The 27887-nt window shown below is 42.4% G+C and overlaps 2 protein-coding genes across 10 annotated transcripts in view; one reads left to right on the top strand and one right to left on the bottom strand.

Moving 5' to 3' along the window:
* Positions 1–240: 240 nt before the first annotated feature.
* ccdc177 (coiled-coil domain containing 177) lies at positions 241–4015 on the bottom strand. Its single transcript, XM_014994858.2, has one exon. It carries the CDS (start codon positions 4004–4006, stop codon positions 1478–1480), a length of 2529 nt encoding a protein of 842 aa, XP_014850344.2. The 5' UTR covers positions 4007–4015; the 3' UTR covers positions 241–1477.
* A 10103-nt stretch (positions 4016–14118) lies between these two features.
* smoc1 (SPARC related modular calcium binding 1) overlaps positions 14119–27887 on the top strand; it is a 62757-nt gene continuing 48988 nt past the window's right edge. For 3 of the 9 annotated variants that reach the window (XM_014994873.2, XM_088002867.1, XM_014994872.2), the window contains exon 1: positions 14553–15249. In XM_014994873.2, coding sequence (XP_014850359.1) covers positions 15148–15249 — 102 coding nt within the window. In that variant the 5' untranslated portion in view covers positions 14553–15147. Of the gene's footprint in view, positions 15250–27887 lie in introns of all 9 variants that reach the window. The other 6 variants (XM_014994864.2, XM_014994866.2, XM_088002866.1 and 3 more) reach the window with 4 other exon arrangements.

Below are 27887 nucleotides of genomic sequence, written 5' to 3'. Positions count from 1 at the left end.
GGTGAAGTGAAACGGTCGAGATTTTAAGTCTTAACCATAGTTGGAATGGCCTACTCAAAGTTTTTACCTAAATCTAATTGACCTCAGGTTATTTTTGTAAAGACTGTTAAAGGCATACCCAAAGTTCTACAAATTGTGAATGTGGCAGCCGGCAGGGGGGCCTTTTCTCACTGCAACCCAAACTTTTCAGACCTTCTTTCAGCTTCACTGCTTTGGTTTCCTTTGTTTTGGTTTGTCACATCATATTCCAGTTGTGGTTGTACTGTGACAAAAAGAAAAGAAAAGAAAAGAAACATCCAGGGCTGTTTTGAACCTCGGTGAAACACTTTCTCGTGTAAATAAAGTTTGATTGATTCAATGTTTTTGCACTCTAACAGCTAGAAGACTCTATTTAACACCAAAATCCTGGCTGGGAAAAAGAAACATCCAGAACGAGCTCCCAGTGAACCATCCTCATTACTCAGGCGCTTTCTGCAACTCCAGCCAGATTTGTATTGCCATGGCAACGGCCTCATCTCATGTGTGTCGCTTCAGTTTTATTTTTATTTTTTTTCCCCTTTTCACAGCTGGAAAATTGTAGGATTAGTGCATTATTAAAACTACTGCTGCAGCAGAATGCAACAAAAACAGACGGGGAGGTTTAAACCACCTACCTGTTGTTCTGGGAGACGGTCACTATGACACTGTGTTGGAAGCAGGAGGATGGTACGGGGAATCGAGTGAAGGTTTTCTCTTGGAGAGCTTTAGTGCTGACTTTAACATGAAGAGGGGACTAAAACAGAGTTCCTGAAGGGAATTTGAAGGGGGAATGCTTGTGGTGCAATATCTACCGTCCTCTGCACCTCCTGGCGCTGCACAGTCAGCACCGAAAGGACGGACAAGCTTCCGTTCTTGGGCTTGACTTCCAAACTGTCCGCATTTGTACAAAAAAAAAGGGGGCCGGGAACCATTTGTGTTTAGCCTTTTCCTCAGGCTTCCTTTCCCACTAACAGGAGTGTCCCCCTGAAAGCCCCCGCAGCTGTCGTGAAGTTGTGCTTCCAGATAAACAATGACTCTTTCATTCCAGAACAGCTTCCAGTCCAGTGGCTGAAATAAGACGCAGCTAAGGGCAAAAGGACGAAATGAGAGAGAGAGAGAGAGGGAAAGAGAGAGAGGGCGAGAGAGAGAGCAGGTTGTGTTGCGACAAAAAGAAGAAAATTGTTCTGTCCACTCTAAACATTAAGCTGGCTCCGCCTGACTAAAGGGCTTCACTGTTGAGAAATGACTACTGATATGGTTTGTTTCTCTAATACGGCAATAATACAAATCTGGATTTGTTCACTTTTGTGGGAAAAGTGGTCAAAAGTATAATAAAACTGCTCATGGGTAATGATATGTAATGTAAAGATATGTGTTGATTGGAAGAAGGGCAACCTGTTGAGTGTACAAAGGTCAAGAGCCGATGATATGACTGGCGGTATACGACGAAGCTGTGGGTTTACTTTTCATCCAGACTCGCTTTGAGCTGCGCTTCCAGGGCCATCTTGTCAAAAGTGCGCATGTTAGTCTCCTCCCGCACTTTGTCCCGCACGTGGAAGGACGCCCGGGCAACAGAGCGGGCGCTCTCCAGCACCGCCTTCTTCTCCCTGAAGATCTGCTCGCTTTTCTCCAGCTTCCTCTCGATGGACTGCAGGAGCTCCAGGCGCCTCTGCCTCTCCTCCTCCTCCACCCGTTGTCTGTTGAGCTTCTGGAGTCTCTCCTTCTCCTGCCGACTCTGGACGGCCCGCTTGGCTTTCTCCTTGGCCTTTTCCTCGGCCACCACGGCGGCCTGCTGTGCTCGCTTGGCAGCCTCCTTCACGCGGGCCTCCAGGAGCTGCTGCTGCTGCTTCTCGCGTTTCTCCGCTGCCTTGCGAGCCTTCTGGATCTGCTTCTCCTCACGCTTGGCCTTCTCCTTCAGTTCCTGCCCCCGCCGTTCGACTATTTGCTCGTAGTTCTCAAGGGAGCGGTTGAGCTTCTCCTCTGCCGCCCTCTTAGCTTCATCCCTCTCTTCCTGTTCTCTACGGGCGATTTCTTGTATGAGGGCGGCGTGACGCCTCCTCTCCGCTTTATTCAGACCTCGCCTCTCCTCATGGGCCTGGTGCTCCCTCTCCTGCCTCTTCAGCTCAGCGATAGTAAGCTTCTCCTCCAGGAGCAGTCTCTCTTGCTCCAGCATTGCAGCCCTCTCCTCCTCCAGGGCTTTCAGATTCTGTTCCTGAAGAGCTTTCTTGTGCTTCTCTTCTCTCGCCGCCTGCTGCAGCCTCAGCAGACGGCTGCGCTCCTGCTGCTCTGCCAGCTCCTTCCAGCGCTCCTCATGCTCCTCGGCCTGCCGCAGTTTGGCGGCGGCTGAGTCGCGCTCCTGCTGGCAGATCTTCTGCTGACGTATCGAAACCTGGGTCTGCCACACTCGCTGGCACTGGAGCACCGCCCGCTGCTTCTCCCTGTCCTCTTGCTCCCGCCGCAGCTCCTCCATCCGGCGCTCGCTGTCCCACTGAAGGTGAGCGACATAGCGAGTCTGGCTCATGATGTCTTCCTCCTGATATCTGGCGAGCATCAAAGCTGCGATCTTGCGATCGCGCTCGGACACGGCCTTGAGTCCTCGACGCTTCACCTCCTTCACAATGCGCTCCACCTTCTGTGTCGTCTGAGGGGAGTGGCTGAGGTCTCCGAGGCTGAGGCTGCGGCCCATCAGGGAGTTGAAGGTGGCCATTGTGCGAGCTCGAGGACTTGACATTTTGGCCCAGTGATCTCGTGCGCCATCCCAGCTGTAAGCAGATGACGCCCCGGACTCCGATGAGGTGCATGTAGTCGTGGTGGTTGTGGAGGTCGAGCAGCAGATGGGATCCATCCTCCTCTGTAAAGACTCCAGGGAATGGCTTTTCCCTCGGGCCTTGGACTGGAATCCAAGATGTCCGTTGTGCTGAGAGAACAGCCCTCTTGTTACTCCGTTCAGAGGCGGGTTGGAGTTCTGAACAGCAGGCTTCAACACCGATGATGTTAACGTCGTGTTGGCTCTGGGGAAGGAGGGAGGTTTTGGTGTTGATCTCGGAAAAGTGTTGGACGATTTACCACCGGCAGATTTCTTGAGCACCGGTGGGGGACCAGATGAAACTGGATGTGTGGTTTTTGTATGTTCAGATGATGAGGACACCGAAGCTTTGACTGATCCTTGAAATAGACCCTTAGCAGGTGGAAGGGATGTTTTGGGCCCAGACTTTGCAGGTGGGCTGGTTCTGGGTTGCATGGATTTTGGGGAGGTACTAAGATTAGAGGTGGAGGCTTTTGATAGGATAGTTGCACCCAATGCTGCAGGTTTAGAGGGAACTCCTACATTGGGAACTGAGCTGGAGGAAACTGTGTCAGATTTAGGAGGCGCACCGATCCCAGATGTGACTTTATCCACAGAGGATGAAGACATGCTGCTGTTGACAGCTGCCTGCAGAATCCGTCTTTTCTCTTCCCTAATGATCCTCTCCCTCTCTTCCCTGCACTGCCTGAGTTTGCCATGTCTGTCCTTCTCACAGACTTCGAAGAGACCTGTGGCGACACGCATGGACCGGCCTGGAGCCTCCCGGACAAAGTCGGCCAGCGGGCGAGGCAGCAGCTCCACGGGTTTGACTCCGCATCGAGCACATGCCTCCAGAGAACGGGGGCTCGTCAACACATAACGACTGCCCTCCGCCTCGGGCGAATCAAAGTTATACAGGTCCAAGTGAAGTTTCGGTGGCAAATCTGCATCAGTCTGAGTCTGTGGTTGCTGAGGTGCTGCCCCCTGTGTGCTGACCTGTGGCCCCACCGGAGACGCAGTGTGGCAGGGGCTGGGCTCCGAGCTGCCAGTGGGTGGCGTCTCGAAACCGGCATCACCTTCCTCCTCAGTCGTTGTGTCATCGGCCGGTTCTGGTAGTCGAGAGTCTTCAGCGGCCACAGTTGGTGTGTCAAGTTGTGGGCCTTTGCACTTGTTCTGCTCCTCAACATCTGAGGGGTCGACCATAGTTGGCTCACACTGCGGGTAAAGAGGGCAGGGATCAGCGCAAGACGGAGTGGATGTATAAAACACACAGAAAAATGGAGGTTAAAGCCTAAATCATAAAATTCAGCTCAGATCAGAGATACCGTCTGTGGGGGAAGGGTCAAGCCAAGCTTTCAGGGATGCATGCATGCATGCATGAGCACATGTTCATACACTCAGTGATTTTACACCAGATGAGACATTTTCCCTTCGGGGGAAGTGAAATAACGCACAGAAAAACATCACAGCCCTTTAACAGAAGGGCTATTTTTGGCAGAGTTACTAGGCTGAGAGAATTTGATTACTCATAGCCATGTTTTTTTTCTTCACACAATCGACCTACATGTACCTACACACATTGAAGCCAAGGAAAAATATGGTAAAGAAAATGAGCTGAGTATTGTAAAGGAGTGTGGGCCAAATTGATTATAGGCGCGCACCTGCTAACAGTGAAGGCCTGGACTTTTCCACTGTGATCCACATCAGGGAAAAACAACTGAATGACAGTCTAAAGTCACAGACTGCTATAAATGAAACATACACGTCGACTAATGTGAATACGCGGATATTCTGTGGATTTAACGCAATTCTGTACGACATAGTTTAGCTCTACTGACCTGCCAGAGTGCCAAATGTTTTCTAAACCAGTGCTTCTTTCCCCTTTAATCCTCGCAGCCTCCCTTGCTCCCTGCATAATAGCAGGCTTTCAGGAAAAACGGCTCCGGCCGCCGATCCAAAGATGGAGCATCACCTCGCCGCAGCCTCCAGCTACACGATGGAGACAGATGGAGCGCTTCGCTTCGCAGCCCGTCAGCCTCTTTCTGCGGCGGAGCTCCAATCGACGCCTCCCGACCACGATTTGAACACAGAGCAGCGTGATTTTTAAATTAATTAATTAATTTATTTATTTATTTTGTCTTACTACGTCTCTCATCAACGGCAGATGTATCCTCTCCAGCAGCTCCCTCTGATCCTCCCTAAGTGAAGCGCATCGCGTAAACATCCGCCGTCTCCACCTGCTTCTCAGCAGTTCGCCTCATCTCAGCATCCTAAGCTCCGCCTTGTTGAGGCAAGGAAACAGAGGTTTGTTCACGCAGCTGACCGCTTTAAGATTAAGATGCTGTAGATAATAATAATAATAATAATAATAATAATAATAATAATAATAATAATAATAATAATAATAACAGAGGAAAAATGAGGGGAGATGTAGTAGGAGTAATAAATAAATAAATAAATAAATGAACGTGTCGCGAATAAATAAATAAATAAAAAAATAACATGGTAACTGGACTGTAAGCTGTCTGCACAGTTTCCGGTTTAAACGTGCTAAAACTGGGCTTTTAGAAGCAAAAGAAAAAAATTAAAATTAAAATAAATTAAATAAAAATTATAGTAAGCGTACATACAATTGAAATACAATACCGAGTAAATCAAATAATGATTTGTAATAAATAAATGCGGTGTTATTCGCAACGCTTCCGGTTTTACTATGTAGAAAGGGCTTACACGGTGTTAAAGAAACAATTAATAAATGTAGTGGAGCGGAGAAAGACAAGTAATTACTAAAATAAAAACATAATCATTAATCAATACATAAAATAAAATAAAATACTTAAGTAAAATAAGGGAAAGCCATAGGTAGCATAGATGCACGCAGTAAGGTGCGTAACAGCGGGTATCATTAACAACTCCTGTGTGGTTGTGAACCTGTGTGTAATTAATCAAAATGAACACAGGAGGGCGCCGCAGTAACACGGTCTGGGGCGTCGGCCAGGCGCTAACAGGCGGTGGATTCTTCATTAGAATAAATGGAGGATTGAGATTATGGCGGATAGTTTGAAAATACACACTTTTTTCTTTTTCTTTTTTCTTTTTGCTCAAGAAAATCAAAGAAGCTATCAGGTGTTAAAAATCAAACAAGGAAAACAAAACACAAAACAATACTGAACTGATTTTATTTGTTTTCATTTAATTCTGTTATCAATCTTTTATTTTTTTGTCGAACTCTTTTTCCCAACTTTCTGTCTGCTCAGCAACTTTAGTCCATTAACCTGATTGTCAAACAAAAACATGTGTTAAACTTTTCATTTCACAAGAGAGAAAACAAGCTTTGTTCCTAGTGGTTCCCACCTTTCTAAAAATAAAAAAAGATCTGAGATTAAGAAATTTTTTAAATAATAAAATGACCATTTTGCACAAAGTATCCATATCTTTTCACCCCGTTGTGTATATCAGAACCACAAAGTTCAACCCATTTTGTTGGTTTATTTTATTTTATTTTATTGTGACAAACCGGCTACAATACAGTGCATTAATGAGGTGAAAGGAAATGCTTTTCCTAATGTTTATAGAGAAATTCTAACAGGTTTGGCATGCCTCTGCATTCAGCCTCCTAAATAAGATCCAGTTCAACCATTTGCCTACAGAATTTGCCTCATTAGCGAATACAATCGACCGGCAGCTTAAACTCTGTACAAATCCAGCTCTTCAGTGGAGGTCTGGGAGATTTGGTAGAGAATATTTGTGAGCAAACGACGTCACGGACACAAAGGAGCACAGGAATACAGCGGTGGAGAGGTTACAAGGGTTAGGTTGTTAAACTATCGCGGTCTTATGCGGATTTTACAGAGCAAAGAGACAAAAGCGTAATTCTCTGGCATACATGCGGGACGCTGCGTCCAGGTGAACACTAACTGCACATCACATGATACAATATATGGTGCAGGAGGCATCATGCTGTGGGGACAGAAGACTGGTCAGTGTTGAAGGAAAGATGGATGCAGTCAAATACTGCGACGGAACCGTCAGACACCGCAGAATATTGTTTTATTGAGTTCCGTTTGGGATCAAAAAAAATTATTTTTTTAAAATGGATTTGAATTGAAAACACTTTAGACTGGGGAAGAGATTCACCTCCCAGAGGGACAATGACCCCAAACATACACTTGCAGTGGTTCTGCCGAACGGCCCAGTCGAAGCCCAGACTTAAATCCATTTGAAAATTTATGACATTACTTGAAAAACAGCTGCTGTTCAAATACTTACTCTGTGTAATATCACTTAGCCAGGACTATTTTACAAAGAAGAGAGGACACACAACTTTCCAGTGGCCTTGTCTTTGTGTCACCAATACGATACGAGTGTGCATCGAAACTCATGTGAGCTCATATATCTGCTGCTGATCATGTACGGAACACCAAGAAGACCAAAAAGGTGAGAAATTTAATGCGTCTTTCATACACAAAGTAGGGTATTAACAGGTGAGCATCTGCAAAGATGTGTATAAATAGAGCAGGAACGCCAGGGAATCACTTTCATCCAATCAGCGTATTCCTCGGATGAAAAAGAACCAATCACACCGACAAGTTAAAATATTCCAGGAAGTGACAGAAACGACACAACTTTAGGATTCAAGAAAAAAAAAAACAACACACAAGAAAACATAACACAGTTCAATTCTGTTACCTAATAATCTGAGCATACAAATATGCTTACTTTGTACGTTTTAGGTAACATGTCTACATTTCTTGAGCCACTATATCTGCCGCCACAATCTGCTTGCTACGCCGCAGACTCTCGTACAAGCAGAGGAGCACCGACTGCGTTCCCTCAGCCGTCACCACCGGCAGCCTCAATTAACGCGCCGAAAGCCACTTTCTATAACCGCAGTCGTCTGGTTTGGTTCAGTGATGATTAGATAACCCTGAGTGAAAACCACAGTGATAATGACCCACTAAACTCCTGACCCGGTGTGGGGAACAGTGCGAGTTTAATTGGCTCCCTCCCGCGCGCCGTATCAGGTCGACGGCGGGTAGCGAGCGACGACAGGGAATGTGGTAGCTAGCTTGTTAAATAGGGGGGCATAGAGTCTGGTTGGGTGTGAGGGGGGGCATGTGGACGGGGGTTCAGAATGGGGCACAGTTCACTGACCGACAACATTTCCATGTTTCTGTTTTTGTTTTTGGTGGGCTGGACTGAGGGGTTCATCGAGAGGTGAGCCGCTCGGTGCATTCATGGAGACCACCGAACAGCCCGGCTGGTGGGTTTACACTGAAGAAGACTCACACTCTCTCTCTCTCTCTCTCTCTCTCTCTCTCTCTCTCTATGTTTATTTCTGTACAGCTTTTTGTCTGCTCACAAACAAACTTTCAAGTGTTTCTAATTTAAATTGTTGGTGACACATGCTGATGGATTCTGGATTCACAGTTTTTTTTTTGTCACACTTCAAATCATCTTACTTCAAAATCAAATTTAACTTTATTTAATTAAGAAAGCTGTTTCCACATGAGGATTTCAGTCATTAAAGTAGTATTATGTAAAGTCGACTTTTTTTTCTTTTTAGCTTTACACCGAGTCATAATCTTCCTCCCTCATCAAAAAACATACCTGGAGGTTTGCTTTGATTCTTTCATGCATGTTTGAGAAATCTTTCAATCTCACGTGGAAACGGGTCAGCTGTGCTAAACGTCCGTTTGGACCCAGCACCATCTTAAAGGTGCAGCTCGGTTTCTAAGCACCCGATCTTCTGTCTCTCAGAGCAGTCCTCCCCTTGTGACTCCCCCACTCTGCTCCTTCAGACTAGCCAGCAGCAATTAGCAAACACCTGGTGGAACTGCACATCTGATGAGCTGATTCTGGAGCTTTTAAAAAGACAGAGGTCAAGTTTCAAGGAATTAAATTATCCATGAAACAGTGAATTCCGAGGATCAAACTCAAGTGCATTTGAATCACGCAGCATGAAAATAACACCAGCATGCCCACTTGTGAATGGCTTCAAAAAATACAAGTTCAGACTTTGACTAGCGGCCCAGTCAAAGTCTGAACTTAAATTTGATTCAGACCACATGGCATGACTTTAAAAAGTTTGCTCCTTTATTGAAATGAGTGTGTTTCGCAACGCTGCAATGGAAAAACTTTTTTCACATCACACTAGTCATGTGATCAACAACCGGATGTTACTACTGGTGGAACTGACAAAGCAGACAGGAAGTGGTAGGAGGATGATGGTCTGGCACTTTTTTTTAAAAATAACTTATCGTGAGAACAACCTTAGTCACATGTGATTTTAACTGTGTTTCTCATTTAATGGAAATAACCACAATTGTGAAATTGTGTTTTTTTCTGACAATAGTGGAAAATCGACAAAGTTTTGCGCACGTTTGTAACGGAAACCCAGCTACTGGAATAGTACTGATATTAATTTGGGTGACTTCTGAAGACAAAATATACTCTCCACATTTCAGATTTTAGCTCAAACAGTTTTTGAAAACCATAATGCACAACTCAGTGTTACCGACACCAATAAAGCACCGACTGCACAAAAAGTAAAAGATTTTAAGGATTTTGAAAACATTTCTGTTCCTGTCCTATATATGGACTTTTGTTATTTTTAAACAGCAAACATACGGTGCTTGCACTGATCGGAAAGAACCAATGCAGGAACGTTATTAGAACCAAACTTCAGCTGTCCAAAGACTGATTTTGACTCTTAAAACAAAACAAAACAAAAAGAGAGGAAAAGACAATGTTTCATGCGGATTGTTAGACAGATGTAGTTCCAGAGGCGTGCGGCAGTGTCTGGACGTGTCCTCTGCTACAGTCTGTCCCTTCTCTTGCCTTGGAAGCTCGCTGCCCTGCTGGAACCCTCTGGGCCTGTGAAGACCGGGACCTCCTGCCCCCCACCACCCCCCTCCCGCAACCTCCTCCAGCCTCGGTTTGCTGACAGAAAAGGTCATGTTATTTTGGACAGTTTCAACAACTCCCCCGCTTGACCCTTTGCTTTTTATCCTCCCTTCTCTCCACCTCTCCCTCTTCCTCCAGCTCTGGTGTCTGCTGGACCGAACAGGGCTCCATTTTTGGGGTGTGTAGCGCTCCCCCTCCCCGCCTCCCTCTCTCCTCCCCTGAAGGGGCGAAAAGGTCCCAGAGACCGAGCTGTTAATTCAATCAGGAGAGCGGTATGCTCAATTAGGCATCCATAAGGGCCCTGGATGGGTCTGGGGGCCCTGTGCAGGGCAGGCAGCCCCGTCCCCAGGAGGTATTAATTGTGGATGACAGTGTATAAACAGTGGGGTGAATAGACAGCGCAGGTGTGAGACCCCCAGCCCAGACTCAATAGTTCTTTTCACACCCTCGACTCTCTGTTGCCACTTTCCCTTTTCACTCACTTTGTACAAAAAAAAGAGAAAGAGAGAAAAGAATAAAAAAATCCCTCATATCTCACAGTTAAGCTGGCTTTCCTGGGTTATTTATTTGCCGAGCGCTTCCATCTCAAAGCGTGCAAGTTCGTGTCTCAAGGAGGGGAGTGAGAAGCTGGCGCTGTCGGCCAACTGAGGCCCCCGAATGTGGCTCCTCAATTTAGAAGCTAGTGAAAATTGCAGCCAGTACATGTAAAATATGTGGAATTTATAAAAATGAAATCCAGATGATACTTTAAAAAGCGAGGGGTTTTCTATCTGACCCCTGAGTTTCTTTTTTTTTTTTTGTTCAGCATGCCACCCTCCCCCTTTCCCCTTCTCTGCCTGTCTTTCATGCTGTGTTGTAAATGTATTTAGTTGTCTGAGTTTCCACATTAAATCAGGTGAATCTAGAAATCTTACAGTATCTATCATGCATAATGATTCTGTCCAGGGCTTTACATAAGACATTAACTACAAAATCTTTTTAAATGTATTTGAACAAAGTTGCATTTGAATAAATCAGCCTTTTCATTAGATTAGAGCAATAAGAAGCTGGAAAAAAAAGAAAGAAAATGTTCAAACAGGTTTAAAAATGGAAGCGATGAATACATATTTTCTAAATCGCTGCTTTACTGTTTAAAAAAGTTGCTCAGTTTCTAAGATTGTCTAATTAGTAATTGATGACTTTCTGTTTCCCTGTCATTGATTAATATTTAACTCGTCACAGTGTGCGCGAGAACAGAAGTAAAGAGTGAAATCCAAAACATTTACAGACTCTTTACGTGCCAAGTGGCCATTTGGCAGGGAGGCCAGGTTAAAGCATTTTTCATTTCTTATAAACATATAGACAAATTGAGTTAGCTAAACTCTTTGGCAACTTCAGCTGGAGCTGGGAGCCGTGATCAGATGGAACTGTTGAACTTTTCAGCCAATTTTCATAAGGGTGGTTGTTGTTAAAGTTTACGACTCCAGATGGTTTTTGTCTTTGTCCACTTATTTGCTCCGTACGAGACCAGGTTTGTTTACATGTAGAGCAGTGGTGCCCCAAAATGAGGGGCCAGGGGGGCTGTGACCCCTCCTTGAAAACGTCTAAAAAAAAAGAAAAGAAGAAAAAGTAAATAGTGAAATAAAATATATATTTGGGAAAATGGGTTAGGGAGAATGCCTTGGTTTGGCATATATGCAGTTACTAAAATGAATGGAAGTCAATACAAAGTCTTCAGTTTGTATATAAGTACAAGAATGTCTGTATGTGAGTGTGTTGCTGCAGTTTTGGTGCTCTATCCACCAAAACTGTATTCTATTTTGTACTTTTCAATGCGTTTGTTCACAAAATATGAATTTGTAAAAAAAAAAAAAAAAGAGAGAGAGAGATAAAGAAATAATACATCTTTGAACTGTCTTTGTGCGTTTGAACTTTTTTTTTTTTTTTGCTCGTGTGACATCATCATGGCTGAACATCTGTGCTAAATCTGCCCCCTCTACAGATCTCTGGGGTGGCCTCTGCACTGCCCTCTCTGTTTCTGTGTCTACAGACACCTGCTAATTTTCAGCCGTGTGTACTTGATGTAAGCCGGCGGGGGAGAGCGAGAGCCTGGGTAGGGGGTGGGGGCGAGAGGGGAGGACTTAGGGGGGGCGGTCTAGTAATTAGGAAATATGTGTCCTGTAAACTTGTTCACTTTACCCCCTCTGCCCTTTTTTCTTCTTTTTTCTTTCTTTCTTCTTTTTTTGTTGTTGTTGTTGGTCGGTTTTCCTTTCATGTCCGGCCAGACGGCAACAGAATCAACGACGGCTTCGTTCCTCGGAAAACCTGCTCTGCTTTTGTCCGGGGAGGGGCACAAGGGGGTGAAGAGAGAGGGAAGATATAAACTGATCTCGTTAACATTCCAAGAGACACTCCTGTTCCCCCCTAACCCATCCCACACACACGCACGCGCCCACGCACAAGGGCGCGCGCACGCACGCACGCACGCACGCACGCACACACACAAAATTGTGTTTTCATGACTTATGGGGACTTTACATTGACTTCCATTAATTCTCTACAGGCTAACATTAACCCTACCCCTAACCATCACACACCTGATCCCTAACCAAAAAAACAGTATTTCCCAACATAGGGTCTAATAAAATGTCCCCAAAAGGAACAGTGGTCCCCACAACCCCACATAGGTCCCCACGAAGATACAAAAACCTGGTTCACACACACACACACACACACACACACACACACACACACACACACACACACACGCACACACACACACACACACACAGTACTCTGAACATTAGTGGACCAGCTGCCGCAGATTACAAGGGTGGATCTCCAGATTGAGAAAAGCCTGAAGATGTCTCTCACACACACACACACACACACACCCCCCCCCACACACACACACACACACACACACACACACTGCTCCGATAAGAAGAATTCACAGTATCGAATTCATTCCTTCCCTCTTTTGTTCTCTCTCCAAATATGACCGCCCCACCGGCCTCCCCTTCCTGTCGCCGATCCGTTCCGAGGAAGCCTCCCTTCATTTAGCCGGGAATCATCAGCGGTGACCCTAATTGTGCCAGCTCCAGCAGTTCAATTGCTCCGATTACAAGGCTCTTCAGTGAGGCACTCAAAGGGCCGTTGAACTGTCAAAACCAACAATTAAAAATATCTATAGGGACAAGGACTGGGAGGAGGAGGGGGAGTGGGGAGCCGGATGGGCCTTTTCAGCTCTTAAAAGCCTGGAAGAAGTGAGAGGTTGTTGGAGTAGAGCTGGACACCTGCACCACGTCTCCCTGTAACATGCTCTCTCCTTCTCAGTAGGGGGGGAGAGAGAGAGAGAGAGAGAGAGAATGTGGCAGCCAGAACTGGCTTGGTTTGTTTGGATGGCTGCGATGTGGCTTCACTTTTAAAAGGCCACAGTTAGCGCACGTGTCAGTCAGGGCAATAACAAAATCACTAGTTGGGGAAAATATGACAGCAACATCGCTGGATTTTAAAATATATATTTATTACTTAGTAAATTATAGTCCTGTACTGAGAAGAAAAGTGTGCTTCAAGGTTTATAGTTGGACCATGTTACATGTAAACAGTTCACATAGAGAGCAGTAACTCAAGCAGTTAAAGGGATGGCGAAGGATTTTTAAAGTGAGTTTCAGTTAAAGGGAAAGCATTTGTAAAATAGATTTTTTCAAATTTCATGTGCCTCGTCAAAAACACACCTGGAGTGATGCTTTGATTCTTTCATGCATGTTTGAAAATTCCTTTAATTGCCATGGCAACCACTCCACTGTCCAAAACGCCTGGGTGGACTTAGCTCCGCCTTCAAGGACAAAACTCCCTCTTTCAATTTTCAAGCCGAGTTTCTGCTTCACAGAGGTACCCCACCCCCCCGCGATTACCCCACTCGACTCCTTCAGACTAGCCAGCAGCAATTAGCAAACACCTGGTGAAACTATGCATCTGATGAGCTCATCATACAAGCCACTTCTTTGAAACATAGGTAAAAAAGTTGCTAAAGGCTAAAGGGTTAGTAGAGGAGCGATGCTGCAGTGACTTCCTGAAAGTGGAGTTTCAGAAAGCGCCGGTGTTTTTTAAAGTGACAAAGACCCAATTTCAAGATGCTAAATTACAAAGTTGAATTTCTTTCAAGTCATATTTGATATATATAACATTTTTTTAACAACTGAAGTTAACTGATAACTTAACTACAAAAATTGTAGCTAAATTGTTAACCAGTTTCACAAAACTGCTGCTATCATATGCTAACTTAATCATCTGTTCATCCTCCCAGAGGCGAAAACTAGTGGCTACCCTGAGACCAAAACCAAAGGGTGGCTTCGATTGCCATCAAACAACCATTAAACCTCCATCATGGATATTTAAGATAATTTATAAAGAAGCAGGTAATTATTTCATAGGTTGATGTTACATCACAAAAACTTAAAACAGACTTCCTATATCTGCTATAAGTTGAAAGAAACCTGATAAGCTGATCAACTTTACCCAAAACCAAAGAATGACTGAACAAAACCAGCTTATGTTGGAAAAAAAGGGAAATTATTTCCTTCTACACCAAAGCTTGCTGTCAACAAATCAAATGAAAAATACAAAAATGAAATGCTTAAATAAAGAAAAAAAACCTTCACACTGGATGCCGAAACTGGTTTAACGACAACTATGAAACTAAATCATGAATTAAAAAGCACATTTCTGACCAGTCGGCAGTGGCAGATCTTCAAACACAGGCTGACCCCCTGGGCTGTGTGTGACAGCTATTGACTTTATTCAATAGATGTTTCCCATTGTAACCCAAGTACAGAGGCTAAATGTCACAGCAGCAGGATACTGGCCTATTATAGAGCATTATACGTCCCTGAAAGGGGATGAGAGCCCAAAGTTTAACCTCACAGTCGCTCGGCCATTGTCTCTGCTCTCAAAGACGAATGATAATACACTGAGGGGTCTCTGCAGCTGGCAGCTTCTCTTGACTCAACCAGATCCTGCGTAGCTTCTTCTTCTTCTTTTTTTTTTTTTTCTATTCTCAATATGGGCGCGGCTTCGCCACCAGGCGGCGCCGCCATTGGCTCCGGCAGAGCGTCAGTCAGCGACGCAGCCTTCAGCCTGGCTTTTAAATGAAAGTGCAGCGACACTGAACCTGTGGAAACCGCGATGAACAGCTGATCCTCCCGCAGTGGATGAAGCCTCCCGCCGCGGTCTCCGGCCGGTCATGATGTCCGCTCCTGTGCACGGCACTATGTGAATAGCTATTGGACAGACAAAGCAAGGAAGTTATTACAAGAAGAAAAGAGTGAAGATATTTCTACATACATATGTGTTTTTGGGATCTCAAATTAATAATAACGTCTTAGATTTGTGTGTTTTTTTTTTCTTCCCGGATTGGAGATACTGCGCGCTTCTCGGTGCGCCACCAGCTCCCCGTCATGCTTTTGCCAAGCGCTGTTGTCTTCACTTTTTCTTGCTTTTTGGCCCCGTTGCTCCTCTGCTACCTGCCTCAAGTCTCTGCACAGAAGCCCGGATCGCGGGTGAGTGGACCCACGCGTGTCTCTGCACACTCTGCACTCTTTCAGAAAAAAAGTTCACACACAGAGCCGCCCGCGCGTAAAATTGTTTATTGAATCTAGTATCTGTTTTAAATGGTCATGTTTTTTTTTTCTTTTTTACTTGCGGATTAATTGAGAACACGTCTTTTACAAGGCAGATAAATAATTGATTCCCTTGCTAATAATGTGTACAAACGCCTTACAGTAAACGAAACTTTTATTGTTGTTTTTTGCAAAAAACGAGTCGAAATCCCCCATTTTTTTCCACTTTATGTTTATTCACCAGGTAAAACAAACAAACCAGTAATAGTTTTCAATCAAATCTCTGTTAACATAAAAACATTTCCTGTCTTCTCCGGTAACATTTCACAAGCTTAACCAAACAGATGAATCTCTCCAGGCACTTCAGCTCACCCCACTGGTTTTCCAATTATTATTGATCAATTTTGTGTCTGATTAACCATCTTCCTTCTGATTTAGCAGAGTAGAAAAACTCATTACGGATAGAATCCGCCTTATTTCTATTAAAAAATAAAACCCCCTCTTTAGATCGTAACAGAGTGAGGTCCACTCTAACAATTTTCCCAAACCCTCTAAATTCACTTCAATTCACAGTGCTAATTTACAATAAATGTCTCCCCACTACACTTTACGACAGAAGCATGTAGAATCTAATTATTATTTATTTTTATTTTGTAAGAGTTTGTGGCTCTAGTGGCATTTATTCAGAGTAATCAGGCAGGAAATGGAAAACATGCAGCAGCAGCTCCGGATGTTGGGGGAAATAAAACCCTGGAGGACCAAAAACCGACTGTGACTGTCTGCTTCATTCCAGTTCAGTCCCAGGAATAAAACAAACTTAATTCAGTTTATAAAATGATCCATCCAGGCATCAAGTTGCCATCGCCTGGTCAAACATTTAGATGGTTTATTGCATCGAGTTAAAAAACTTTGTAGCAACCAGACTGAAGTAGAAAGAAGCCCACAGCATCACAGATTCATCCTGTTTCTCGTTGATGGGGTGCTCGTTGCCAAGGCGACCCACCTCAGTTTCATCTGGGCCAAAGCAGATGAATCAACATGTTTACATTTGTTACATATAATGTATAAAATGAGTTTCCTCTACATCGTTTCTGCACTAAATAACTTTATTTTAAGACCCTTACTACATCGACTACCGATAAATGGTTGTATTTTACTGTATTTCTTTTTCTTTCTTTTGGCTAGATGATGCATTATCCATTTGCAATCATCTAGCCAGGAGCCAGCAGTGTTTTAGTTGCTTTTGTAATCTAGAGATTTTTGCGACTGTCTATAGAATCATAGAATTGGCACCTGGCAATAAATCCAAGGTCTGTCCAACTTCAGTCATAACATTTTTGCGAGGTTCAGACAAACGCTGATGGCCTTGTCAGGTATAAGAAGAAGAAAAAAAAATCACTCTAGGATCCAGATGCACTTTAGAGGATTTGATTTTTTTTTCTTCTCTTTTTTGCTTCAGTTTTTCTGAACCTGTTCGACTCACAAGCGTTTTTTTTGTGTGTGTGTTATTTAAATGTTATTTTGGAAAGAGAGCAGGACTAAATACTGCACCGCTGTCCCGCAGTTGGCTTTAATCCTGAGGCTTGCTCCAAAAGTGGTGTAATCCATCTAAGTGAGTAATGAGAAACAGCAACCCCAGACCTGATCGGTCTCCAACCAGGTGGATTATGAGCAGCTCAAACCCAGGAAAAACTTCTCTTTTCTGTGTTTTATATACGTGGTTTTAAAGCCTACATGTCAGTGCAGTCAGGGAAAACCAAAGCATAGTTTGTCCAGATATTTCCTTACTTCCCACAGCATCCCTGCTCCCGTTCCCTCCTCCTGTTCTCAGACAGATCTTTGTCACTGTTGTGTCTCCTGGTCCCGTTTATTCCACCACCCTCCCTCTCTCCCTTCTCCTCCCACACACTGCTCTGCTTGTTCCCCCCCCACCACCACTTTTTGTGTTCTTTAGTTCCTTTCCAAATACCCGTGGCACCGCTGAAGGCGAAGAGGGGAAATGAGCGATGCGAACTGGAGAGGACCGGTATTGTTTCGGTTTGCTGATGTGCCGTGATATTTGCGGCTGTGCGTATGTGTGTGTGTGTGTGTGTGGGTGGGGGGGGGGGGGCAAGATGACTCACGGCGGGGGGTGAATATGTAATGCCCTCTCACATACGGGAACCGTTTCACAATGTCTTTGAAACCTTCTCGAATACAAAACGTGGTGAGGTCTGTGGGGACGGAGGCGCAGCGGATTTTGTGCTGTCTCTATCCGTCGTTTTCCTCCTGGTGAAAATAGTCCAAGCAGGGAGGGGGGGTTATAGTTGACTCAGGTGCAAAAAAAAACCCCAAAAAAGGTTTGGTTGCCTTTGGGGTTTTCCGTTTTGGAATTCACTTGGAAGGTTTCACCCCAAATCTCACGCGACTGACAACCTGACCAGCTCTTCTTCTGATGAGCTGAACTGTCATGTCGTCCACTTCAGGAGGAAAGATTCTTTTGTGCCTGGTTTTAGGCAAACTTCTCCAAACCACACTGCAGTCAGTTCGACAACCACAAAGAGAAACGCAGTAAAAAGCGAGTTGCTGTACGTCTGTTTGGTGTCACTTTGTACAAGTTCCAGCCAGGAATGGTAGGAATCACCTCCCAACACATGAACTCTGCATCCATTTCGTCCTCTTGCAGCTCACTGACCACCAGCATCCACAAAGTGGAGACTTTTAACCTGGAGGTTCAAGAACATGGAGAAACTGAGTCTATAATACTTCAGCAGCTAGTAGTGGTAATTACTACGTGGTATAAGGCACTCTGCCTGTTCAGTATATATATATATATATATATATATATATGTATATATATATATATATACATATATATATATATATATATATATATAACATGATTTCTTCCTTCCTTTCTCTACAAGGCCGATCCCTCCCCTCTTCCCGCTTCTTAAAAAAGTCGTCTCTGAAAACAGAGCCAATCGGAGCACAAGAAGAACGGCTAAATTATTTTACTGTTGTAGACAAAACAACATAACGAAGCCTAACTCTACATGCGGCTTAGTCACGACTGAAGCCACACTAAACTAAAATGAAAAGACAGAAACAAAACGTGAGCAGTGATAAGTACAAAAGCAATCAAACGTGAGAAGTTATAACATATTCCACCTGCTTTAATCGACAGTTCTAATTGGTTTTAGAAATCATCAACTCAATTAATTTTTTAACAATTAATCATGATTAAATCTCAGCATTCCTGATTAAAAATGGTCATTGTTTAACCACCCTTATATTTATACGTGTAAGCTATATACATATATTGATCTTTCATGTAAACAAATGGTCAGTGTACTAACACATAAGTACTTAGGTCTAGAAGTCACCTTTCAGGCAGCTGACCAGCAGTGCATAGAATTTAAGGGCTTTGTGTTGTATTGACAGTCACTTTCTTTAGCATATGCTAAAGGACTTTAAATAGTATGACACAAAATACTTTGGGTTTTTTTAAACTGTAGCTATTTATAGTCTGGTACATCAGATAGTATACAGTAGGTTTATGTTTACCTACAAAGTCAATAATAACTAATTTATTCCAAAGTAAGACATTTATGTTCATGTTTGGCAAAAGAAACCAACCAATCAGAGCATGTTTCTGAAATCTGAGAATAGAACATAAACAGACAAATTTGCAAAATATGATATGTACTTAAAATTTGATTAAGAAACCAACTTTTTCCAACATGCATTGTTTATCCCCATAATTCTCTTTAATTGTATTAAAATTAAAGACAATTAAAAACTCTGATGTTGAAGGCAGAGGAAGGAGGTGGAACTGACCCTAGTTGCACCTGTGGTCACTTCAAGGTGTTCTGTAATTACTTTTGCCCCGTCTTCATAAACGTGGAGGTGGGAGGGGGCAAAGGGGGATGAGAGCGCGGTGGGGGCGACAATAAATGTAGAAGTTAAACTTACCGTGTCCTACGAGTCAGTTTTTAAGCACATTTTTTAAACCTTACTAACCGGGGAGGAGGATTTGCACACTAATGAGACAGATGGCGGACAGGCGCCGCGTCCACAAATATCTTTGTCATGAATTCAGCTTGATGAGGATGTCCTACGTAGCCAAGCATCCTTAATTCTCCTCATCAAATCAACCTGGTAGTGCTCGCTGAGGGATGCAACAAACGGTCGGCGTGCATATTTTGCTGACGGCATCAGCGAGGACTCGTAAACTCACCGAGCAGCACAGATAAAGAGCCAGGCATGGGTGGCGGGGTTGGCCAGGAATGCATGCCTTCATGTTGGGAGAGAAAAAGCCACACGGTTCAGCAGGAAAGCAGTTTTTTTTTATTGCTGTGATGTAGATCACAGCCTTTGCTGCAGGTGTGAGTGGTCTGCATCTGTGCACCGATGGATGCAACGTGCATGTGTACGGTCGGCCGGTGGCTCTAATTAAGCTCGCAGCACGCAGGTCTCAGGTTTTATTGAAAGAAAGAAAAGATGTGTGAACGCTGAAGTCGATCTGAAAGTAAAGGCAGGTGTCAACGCTATTAGACAGCTGTTATGTTATGAGAAGCACCTTTTTACTCAGTTTGGCTGCGGATGTCCCATTGCATTTCTTGATTTTGAATATGTTCAACCATCCTACCGTTATCTTCTGCTTAATCCAGGGGAAAGATCCAGGCCTTCCTCTCTTTAGCCACTTGTTCCAGTTCCTTCAGAGGAATCCCCAAGGCATTCCCAGATTAGCTGAGAAACATAGTCCCTCCAACATGTCCTGGGTCTTCCTCTGTGTCTTCTCAAGTTTGGAACATGCCTGGGTTCTCTTGATGTAGACTCAATAATGATATCCTACTGGATGACTGCACTTCTCACCCCATCTCCAAGGGAAACCCTTCGTAAGAAACTCGTTTCAGGCTTTTGTATCCGCAATCTTGTTCTTTTGGCTTGTGACCAAAAGAAAGCAAAGGAACAGAGACAAAGCGGTAAATCCAGAGCTTCTCCTTTTGGTTTAGCTCTCTCATCACAATGATAGACCCACATCACTTAGACGCCACACCACTACCCTTATTGATGTCCCACTCCATTTTCCCTTCAATCATGAACTAGAGCCATAGATACATGATCTCCTCCACTTGGGGAAAGACCTGGAAGGAACTCTACCATTAACTGCCTCAAGACCAAGTTTCTGGATTTAACGGTGCTGATTTTTTAAAAATTTTTTTATCTTGACTGCTTCTCACTTGACTGAGAACCGTTCCAGTGGAAGCTTCAGATCATGATCAGATGAAGCCAGTAGGACCGCATTGCCTCCAAAAAGCAGAGACGCAATAATGAAGCCACCTGGACGGATCCCCTCAACGCCTTGACTGCGCCGAGACAATCGAGACTTTCGAGACTTACATTCTGTTTATAAAAATTATGAACAGAATCTGTTACAATGGGCAACCTTGGCAGAGTCCAACTCTCTCTGGAAATGAGTCCGACTTGCTGACGGCAGTTCAGACCCAGCTCTGGTCATGTAATGACAGTCCGTGTCAAGGGGGCCTGGCACCCCATCATCTCAAAGTTCTCCACACAAGACTCCCAATGAGACACAGTCCAACGCTTTCTCCAAGTCTAAAAAAAATGTTTAGGCTAATGCTCATACCCCCTCCAGAGCCCTGCTGTGGGTGTAGAGTTGGTTCAGTGTTGCTTGGAGGGGGGAAAAACGACACTGCTCTTGTAAATGTCAAAGATTTGTCACACGTCAGAAATTGAATATCTTTTTCTTGTAATATTTGGTTACATGAGGCTCAGGTTAGATTTCCTTTCAGAATGTTAGACGATTGTATTCATAACGTAATAATAATAGTAAAAGAGCACATGATGTATTAAAAATAGAAAGTATTGAAAATATAAGCTGATATTTCAGGCAGAGCAATCATGGTCTTACTCAAATTTGTCACTTTTGTGTCATCAGAGACTCTAAACATGCTCAACAAGCCGGGTAGCCCAGAGAAGTAAACTTTGTTTTATTGCTCTATCATGCTGCATATTTGGTCATTTAGACCCAAATCTAGAAGGTCAAGGTTTCCAGCTGAGATGTTTAGACCCTCTGAAGTGAGCGGTGTGGTTGTCCAACCATAACAAACAGCAATGAGAACAGCAAAACAAATGCAGGGGAGTTTGTGGGAATTTTGTGGGTTTGTGTTAGCCGCACTCTGATGATTTAGAAAAGAAAAAGCAGGAAAAGTCAAGGTTTTAAAAGAATGGCAGCTTGAAGAAGTCATATTTCTCAAAACAAAGATCAACAATTGGAGAGTTGAGGCACATTTCTGATCTCTGGTTTATTTAAACCTGGAGTCTGCTGACACCGGTTTTAGTAGATTGCAATTTGGTTTTGTGAAATGTTGTGAAAAGTCTGTTTATCAATTATTTACATCAAAGTCCCACAGTGTGAATAAGAGAGCATTGGCTCTGACATAAGGCCATCAGAAGTGAAAACCAAGACAAAGTCATTTCAGTTTCTGTCTTTAACTTTTCATATTAGCCACATTAGCGTAGTTAGCATTGCTAGCTGTAAACATCAGTCTCTCTCTCTCTTTCTCTCTCTCTCTGTGTATTGACCAGAGAATGCAGACCTTCACAGCAACACAGAGTCTCCCAAAAAGCTGCCAACATTTCTAACATGTTTCAAGATGGAACCAAAAAGTAAACAGAGGAACTTTGCATTCCTGGTTTCTACTGAAATCAACTCCAGGTCGATTTCCCCAACAACAGAAAGATTCAGATTTAGTGCTCTGTGGCAGGCAGTTCATTTTTGTATTTGGTTTCTGTTGCAAAAGTCTAAATGAACACCTGATGTACCTCTGTGGAAAATACAGATTATGTTCTACTTTGATTGCTTACAGTAGTTATTGTGAAGGGTATGAAGAATTTTTCATTAAAATGTAAAAAAAAAAATTCTTTTTTAAATTAAATGCATGCCAGTTCCCTTTGACATATCATCTTTTGAGAGATGTTTGTCTCTTCTCTCAAAAGACGATTTATTATTATCCAATCAGAAAACAAAATTCTTGATGAAATGGAAATCCTTTTAAATCTAAATCTGCCAGATGGGGAAAAAAAAGCAAAGATCTTGAACAAATTTAAGTGGATTGTGATTTAACCAAAACACACTTAAGAATCATCGTAAACCAACAGGAAGAGGAAAAGCAAAACACAGAAAAAAAATCCTTAGGATGATTGCACAGTTGCTTATTTTTTTCTTTTACAAAACATTATGTTTTTAATTATAAAAAAACAAAACAACAAAAGATAAAAGATGTAGAAATTGTTCCAGACACCAGGGCTCCACTTTTATTGTATTGGACTCTAACAAATGCCTTGAATGGTCACTCCACCTCTGACAAGTCATATTGCTTGCATATGTTGATTCCCTCAGATAAGCGCATGATTAGGAAAATTCATTTCATGCTCAATTTCAGGACTTCGTAATCAGGTTAATGGAAAGCAGCCATCCTACATGAGTCAGGCCTGGAGTTCCCGTCAGGAATCGTCATGATTTTACTCAACCTTTTCTTCTCTCTGTAGATCCTGCTGATGGGTTGGGGGGGGATTAGGGGGGTTGCCTGTATTTACATTTTTATTTTAATTTTTTCCCCCTCCAATGTCAATTTGAAGTCAAGGAAACTCACGTGACGCATGTTGAATGAGTTACTACTCTCTTTAATCCTCAAAACGGCTGCGACGTTTCCGCCTCCTTATCGGGCTCCCTCTGCAGATTTAGCCTCTGCTTCTGGCTCATATTTTTTTTGGTTTGATTTGAGCAAGTGTGTGGTCCGGACAGAGCAACAGGGACTTCTAATCCGGCTGTAGTACGTGATGGACGCACACACTGGGCGTTTCTTCCCAGGCCGGCGGACACGGGCCGACTGTTCTGCAGCCAGGACGGAGCATTAGTGACAGAGAACGCTGTTAATCAGATTTAGAGTCATATCGGAAGAGGAAGAACATGTCTCCTTATCCCGGCATCAGCTTTGGATTTATATTTCTTCTCACCACTTCAAAAGATGCTGAGGACGTTATCCAGATCATTAATCCTGTCTTCGGTCTCGAGCACTGATCTGTTTTCATTGTGGCCTAGCAGCCGGCGACGCAAGTCGGGATTCTTCGCCATACATTGGATCAAAATGAAATTTGCTAGGATAATTGTTCACAACAGTAGACTAAAGTGATTGTAAATGTGGCCAAAGTAGAGATTTTCTTGGTCATACTAGAGGAAGCAAAGGGAAATTTCTAAAGCCATTTGGAACCAGTTGGGAAAACTGACGGGGTAAATTAAAAATAAAGGAAAAACTCCACAGATGGTAGGATAAACGGACAGTTTCTAAGGAAGTAACAGATAACTTTTAACAATTTCCTTATCGACTCTGTGTAAATCATCACCTATGGTTTTCCAGCCAACAACAAACCTAAATATTGTTCCAAAAAAAAAAATACAATAAGACCAGCTTTTAGCTCAGGAAATGTCACAGAACTTGAACTTTTAAAACTTAAAAAAAAAACAAAAAACAAAAAAAAAATCATAAAATCACTCAACTCATACACAACAAATGAAGTAATTGGTTTCCAATAACAAAAAATCCTCTATTATTAAAATTCTCAGGCAGTGTTCCCTATGCATCAAAGTCAGCTAAGAGAACGCTGATCTGACAAAGTGGAGAACCTTTATTCATTTGAAATCACAGGCCTGTCAATATGCTACCAGAAACGTCTAAATTTGCAGGGAAACTCATAACTCAACAAATAATCGCCTTTCTGAACATGTACTCAGCTTCCTTTCACCCAATCTGGTTTCAAAGTTCTATAGAAAATGACAAATGCTCCCTCACGGAAAATGTTAAAATATCTGCTGGACAAACGTGTTGTGGTTAAACATGAAATATTACTGACCGAGCAAAGTGGATTTCATTTCTCACTTTAAAACTCATTGACTTTTATTCATGTAATGAATATGAGACAGCCAGAATCAATTTGTTCATAGATGTCTCACAGGGATCCACTCTTGGGCCATTAGTGTTTTTTTCTTTACAGAAATGATCTTCCATCTGAATGTCAAACATCCAACATTCAAATGTATGCAGACGACACACTAATATACATGTACGATAAAAATGTTAACTGACAGAAACTATATTTAATTAACATTAATTAACATTTAATTAACATTCAACAAATGTTGAATGAATGCTGCTGAAACCTCAACGTAGCCAACATAGTCGCTGGGTTCTGCTCTGGATCAAACAGATCCAGTGTGGAACCTAAAGATCCTGGACCAAGAGAAAGAATACAAGCTGTAACAGAGTAAAAAAAAAACCTCTGATAGAATCTAAATTAACTTTAAAATCCCAGATGAAAAGGGTCTTTGGAGTCAAATTCAACGTTTCCAATTTACTTTCATAAGGTCGCACTTATATGTAAATACAGGCCAGTGAAATATGTATAAAATGCTATGGTCACGTCACAAATCAGTTACTGTTAAGCATTAAATAGAGCCCGCAGCCTTATGAGACCTATTCAAAATACATAAACTATTGATAGTCAGATATGCCAAGATGAATATTAGTTTTTTTTCTATTGCTGTGACTTTATGTGCTTCTCCTCCTACTTCAGTTCCTGCTTTTCTCTTGTCTGAAAAAAATATTTAGATGTTTGAATATCTTAACTGGCAGTTTTTTTTTTTGTTTATTAGTATATTATCTAGTGTCTGATTATTGTAGCTCGTCTTTTCTGTGTATTCTGTACATTCTGTCCTGTAGTGTAAATGCTGTTTTCGGTAACTTGTAAAGACCGAGTGCCAGAAACCTGCAGGTGTTTACACTTTACCTACAACATTAAAGCAGTAAGTGTCTGGGCATTCACATTACTGAGTTTCTGATAACTCCACTAATTAAAGGATACGAAGGAAAACCCTCGCTCACAAAGGTTCAACGTCAGCCCAGACGGCGGAGGACAAACTTTCATTGGTTTGTTGTTCCTCAGTGGAGGGCTCATAATTTAAAGAGTCCTATAAACAGTCTGAGATTATTGACAAAAGGAAGCATTTAATGGACATGTAGAAGAATGCGCGTTGTTGTTGCACCGCTTGTTGTTGCTGTCTCACCACGATAACAAGCCTGTCGCACAATAGCGGAGATCTTGGCGCACAGTTCCGACTTTCTACAAACAGATGCACAGTCAGTGAACTTGAGCGGTCCGTAATCTGCCTGAGAATAGAAACACTTCTTCCCAGCAATAGTCAAGTCAGGGTGAGACCTGCAATTTTTTTTTTTTGGCCTAATGATGAGAGCCTGCTTTGTTCTGCTTCAGAATCATACAGAGAAAAAAGAGGGTTCATTAAATTATGTTTTTCTCCATACTGCCTTTCATATAGAAGATGTGAATTTGGTACCTTATGTTGGAAAATGTAGATCCTTCGGGTTGAAAAGAGACCGCAGTGATGCATCATGGCCTTTGCCAAGTTCAGGGTTGCTGTACCACACATGTACTGGAGTCACTTTTTCCACATTTTATTATAGTGGACACTTGTTGTTGTTGTTGTTGTTAAAAAGTTGATTACAATAATTTTCCTCTCACAGTTTGTGGAAAGAATTTGTGGGAAGTCTTTTGTATACAGAGGCCTGTCAGCATAACAGATTTTGCTGGACGATAAATTGCCCCAGAAGTTATTGCGATAAACGATAACATCGTTATTTTGAGACCGCTTTCAAGTGATAGAAATGGTGGTGGTGTAGTAATGCAAGGACGCATTCTTAAATACCAAAAATCTTTAAATTCTAACAAACATTTAATGCTGGAACGGGAAGATATTTTAAATACACAAAATGAACAACAGAAATAACAAATAAAATTCATTTTGAAGTCTCTGTAAACGAAATAGTCCTTAAAAAAGAGTCTAGTTGAGACCAAAGCACCAGACTGAAGACTTTTATCATCCAGTTTTTGGTGGAAAGAGAAAAACGATAAATCATGCAAATAGAAATTATAGAGCTCATTTTAATTTATCATGTGATTAATTGATTTATTGCTTATTGTTACAGGCCTATTTGAATATTTAATAAAATGAAGAAAAAAAATCCCTAAATAAAAATAAAATTCATTGTGCTTAACTAAGAACTTTTTGGGGCATTTTGGCTGCAATCACAGCCTCTCATGTCTTCTTATATCTCTACAAGCTCAACACATTATTTTCTCCCATTCTTCTCTGCTGACCAATAGGCTGGATCTACAGCGCCCCCTAGGGAGCCATTGTTTATGATTCTAGAGATTTTCACTTATATTCAAGTCCAGGACCAGGTCCAAGGTTCTTTGCTTTATTGCTGCGGGTAAATTTAGAGCCGTCCAGATAAAGTGACTGAAGAAAAGGAATTTCTTGTTCAAGGACTCTGGTACAAAGATTGACAACTTCTGTCTCGTCTGAATTTAAAAAACAACCAAGTGCAGCCATCCAGTAGCCTGCTGTGTTTTTGAGTTAAAAAATCGTTTAAAGTTGACAGTAAATTTGAAAGTATGACTAAGCGATTACGTATTATTGGACAACACTATTAACAATGCCTTAACACCAACTATTAAGTCTTAAAAAAGAAAGTACAATTAAAATACACATATTTTTACACTCCAGTTGCTTCATCCTATTTAAAGAGTTCTTTTTGATTTTTTTATCTTTATTCGCTGACATTGTTAGCGTGTCGACAGTAAGTGGTTACGGAGCTCCAAAGAATAAAAAATGACCCCTGACCTCAGACTTCCTGTGTGTTTACATACTGACCATAATGATGTCATTGTGCTTCCAACTGTTTCACCAAAGAGACTCTTTAACACGTCTTTATTATCACTGTTACTGGTGTTTAGAAAGAACCTATAACCTATAAACAAAGAATGCTTAGTCTGGTGGGGCAGCAAGTAAAGCCTGGTGGCCCGCCAGGCTTAAAATACATGAGCAGAAACAACGCCATCCATGTGTTTGACTGGCCTAGTCAAAGTCCAGACGTAAATCCTGTTGAAAATCTGTGGCAAGACATGATGTTCATACATGCTCAGCACATACTCCAAGGATCTTACAGCTGAAAATGCTCTGAAAGGTGTTAGTATCTGAAAATGTGAAAATGAGCAAGACTTACTAATATTTTTCTTACTGGATCATAACCATGTGGCTTAATGTTCGTCAGTAATGTCCAGTGTTTCTGGGACGTACATCAGCACACATGCTAAATAACAGTCTTTTATTTGGGCACCACCTGATAGGTGTGATAAATCTAAAATTGGGATCAGCGGTTTATTATGTGTTTATATGATTGTTTTATTACTCAAACTCCGTCCAGAAGTGGAATATTCTCCAAACTAATAAAGAAAGTTGGAAGGTGTGAGATTTAGATCCACTGTTGAAGGTGAAATTCACAGATTTTCTTACTGCCTGGCTAAAATAGCTCGTTTTTAAACCTTTACGGAGGCGTATAAAAATTATTATTTTTATAATGATATTTGCTTATCTTGTTTGAATGCCAAAACCCAGGCTGGAATAAATTCCCTGCCAGTGATGGCAAAGTCTTTTT

The sequence above is a fragment of the Poecilia mexicana genome, unplaced genomic scaffold (genome assembly GCF_051168715.1).
Source record: "Poecilia mexicana isolate PSO_F unplaced genomic scaffold, ASM5116871v1 scaffold_22, whole genome shotgun sequence".
NCBI classification, from domain to species: Eukaryota; Metazoa; Chordata; class Actinopteri; order Cyprinodontiformes; family Poeciliidae; genus Poecilia; species Poecilia mexicana.
Note: the sequence above shows the minus strand (reverse complement) of the source record. Positions and strands in the feature narration are given on the sequence as shown.

Coding starts and splice junctions, on each gene's coding strand:
- ccdc177 (XM_014994858.2), bottom strand. CDS start 4,006: ATGGTCGACCCCTCAGATGTTGAGGAGCAGAACAAGTGCAAAGGCCCA.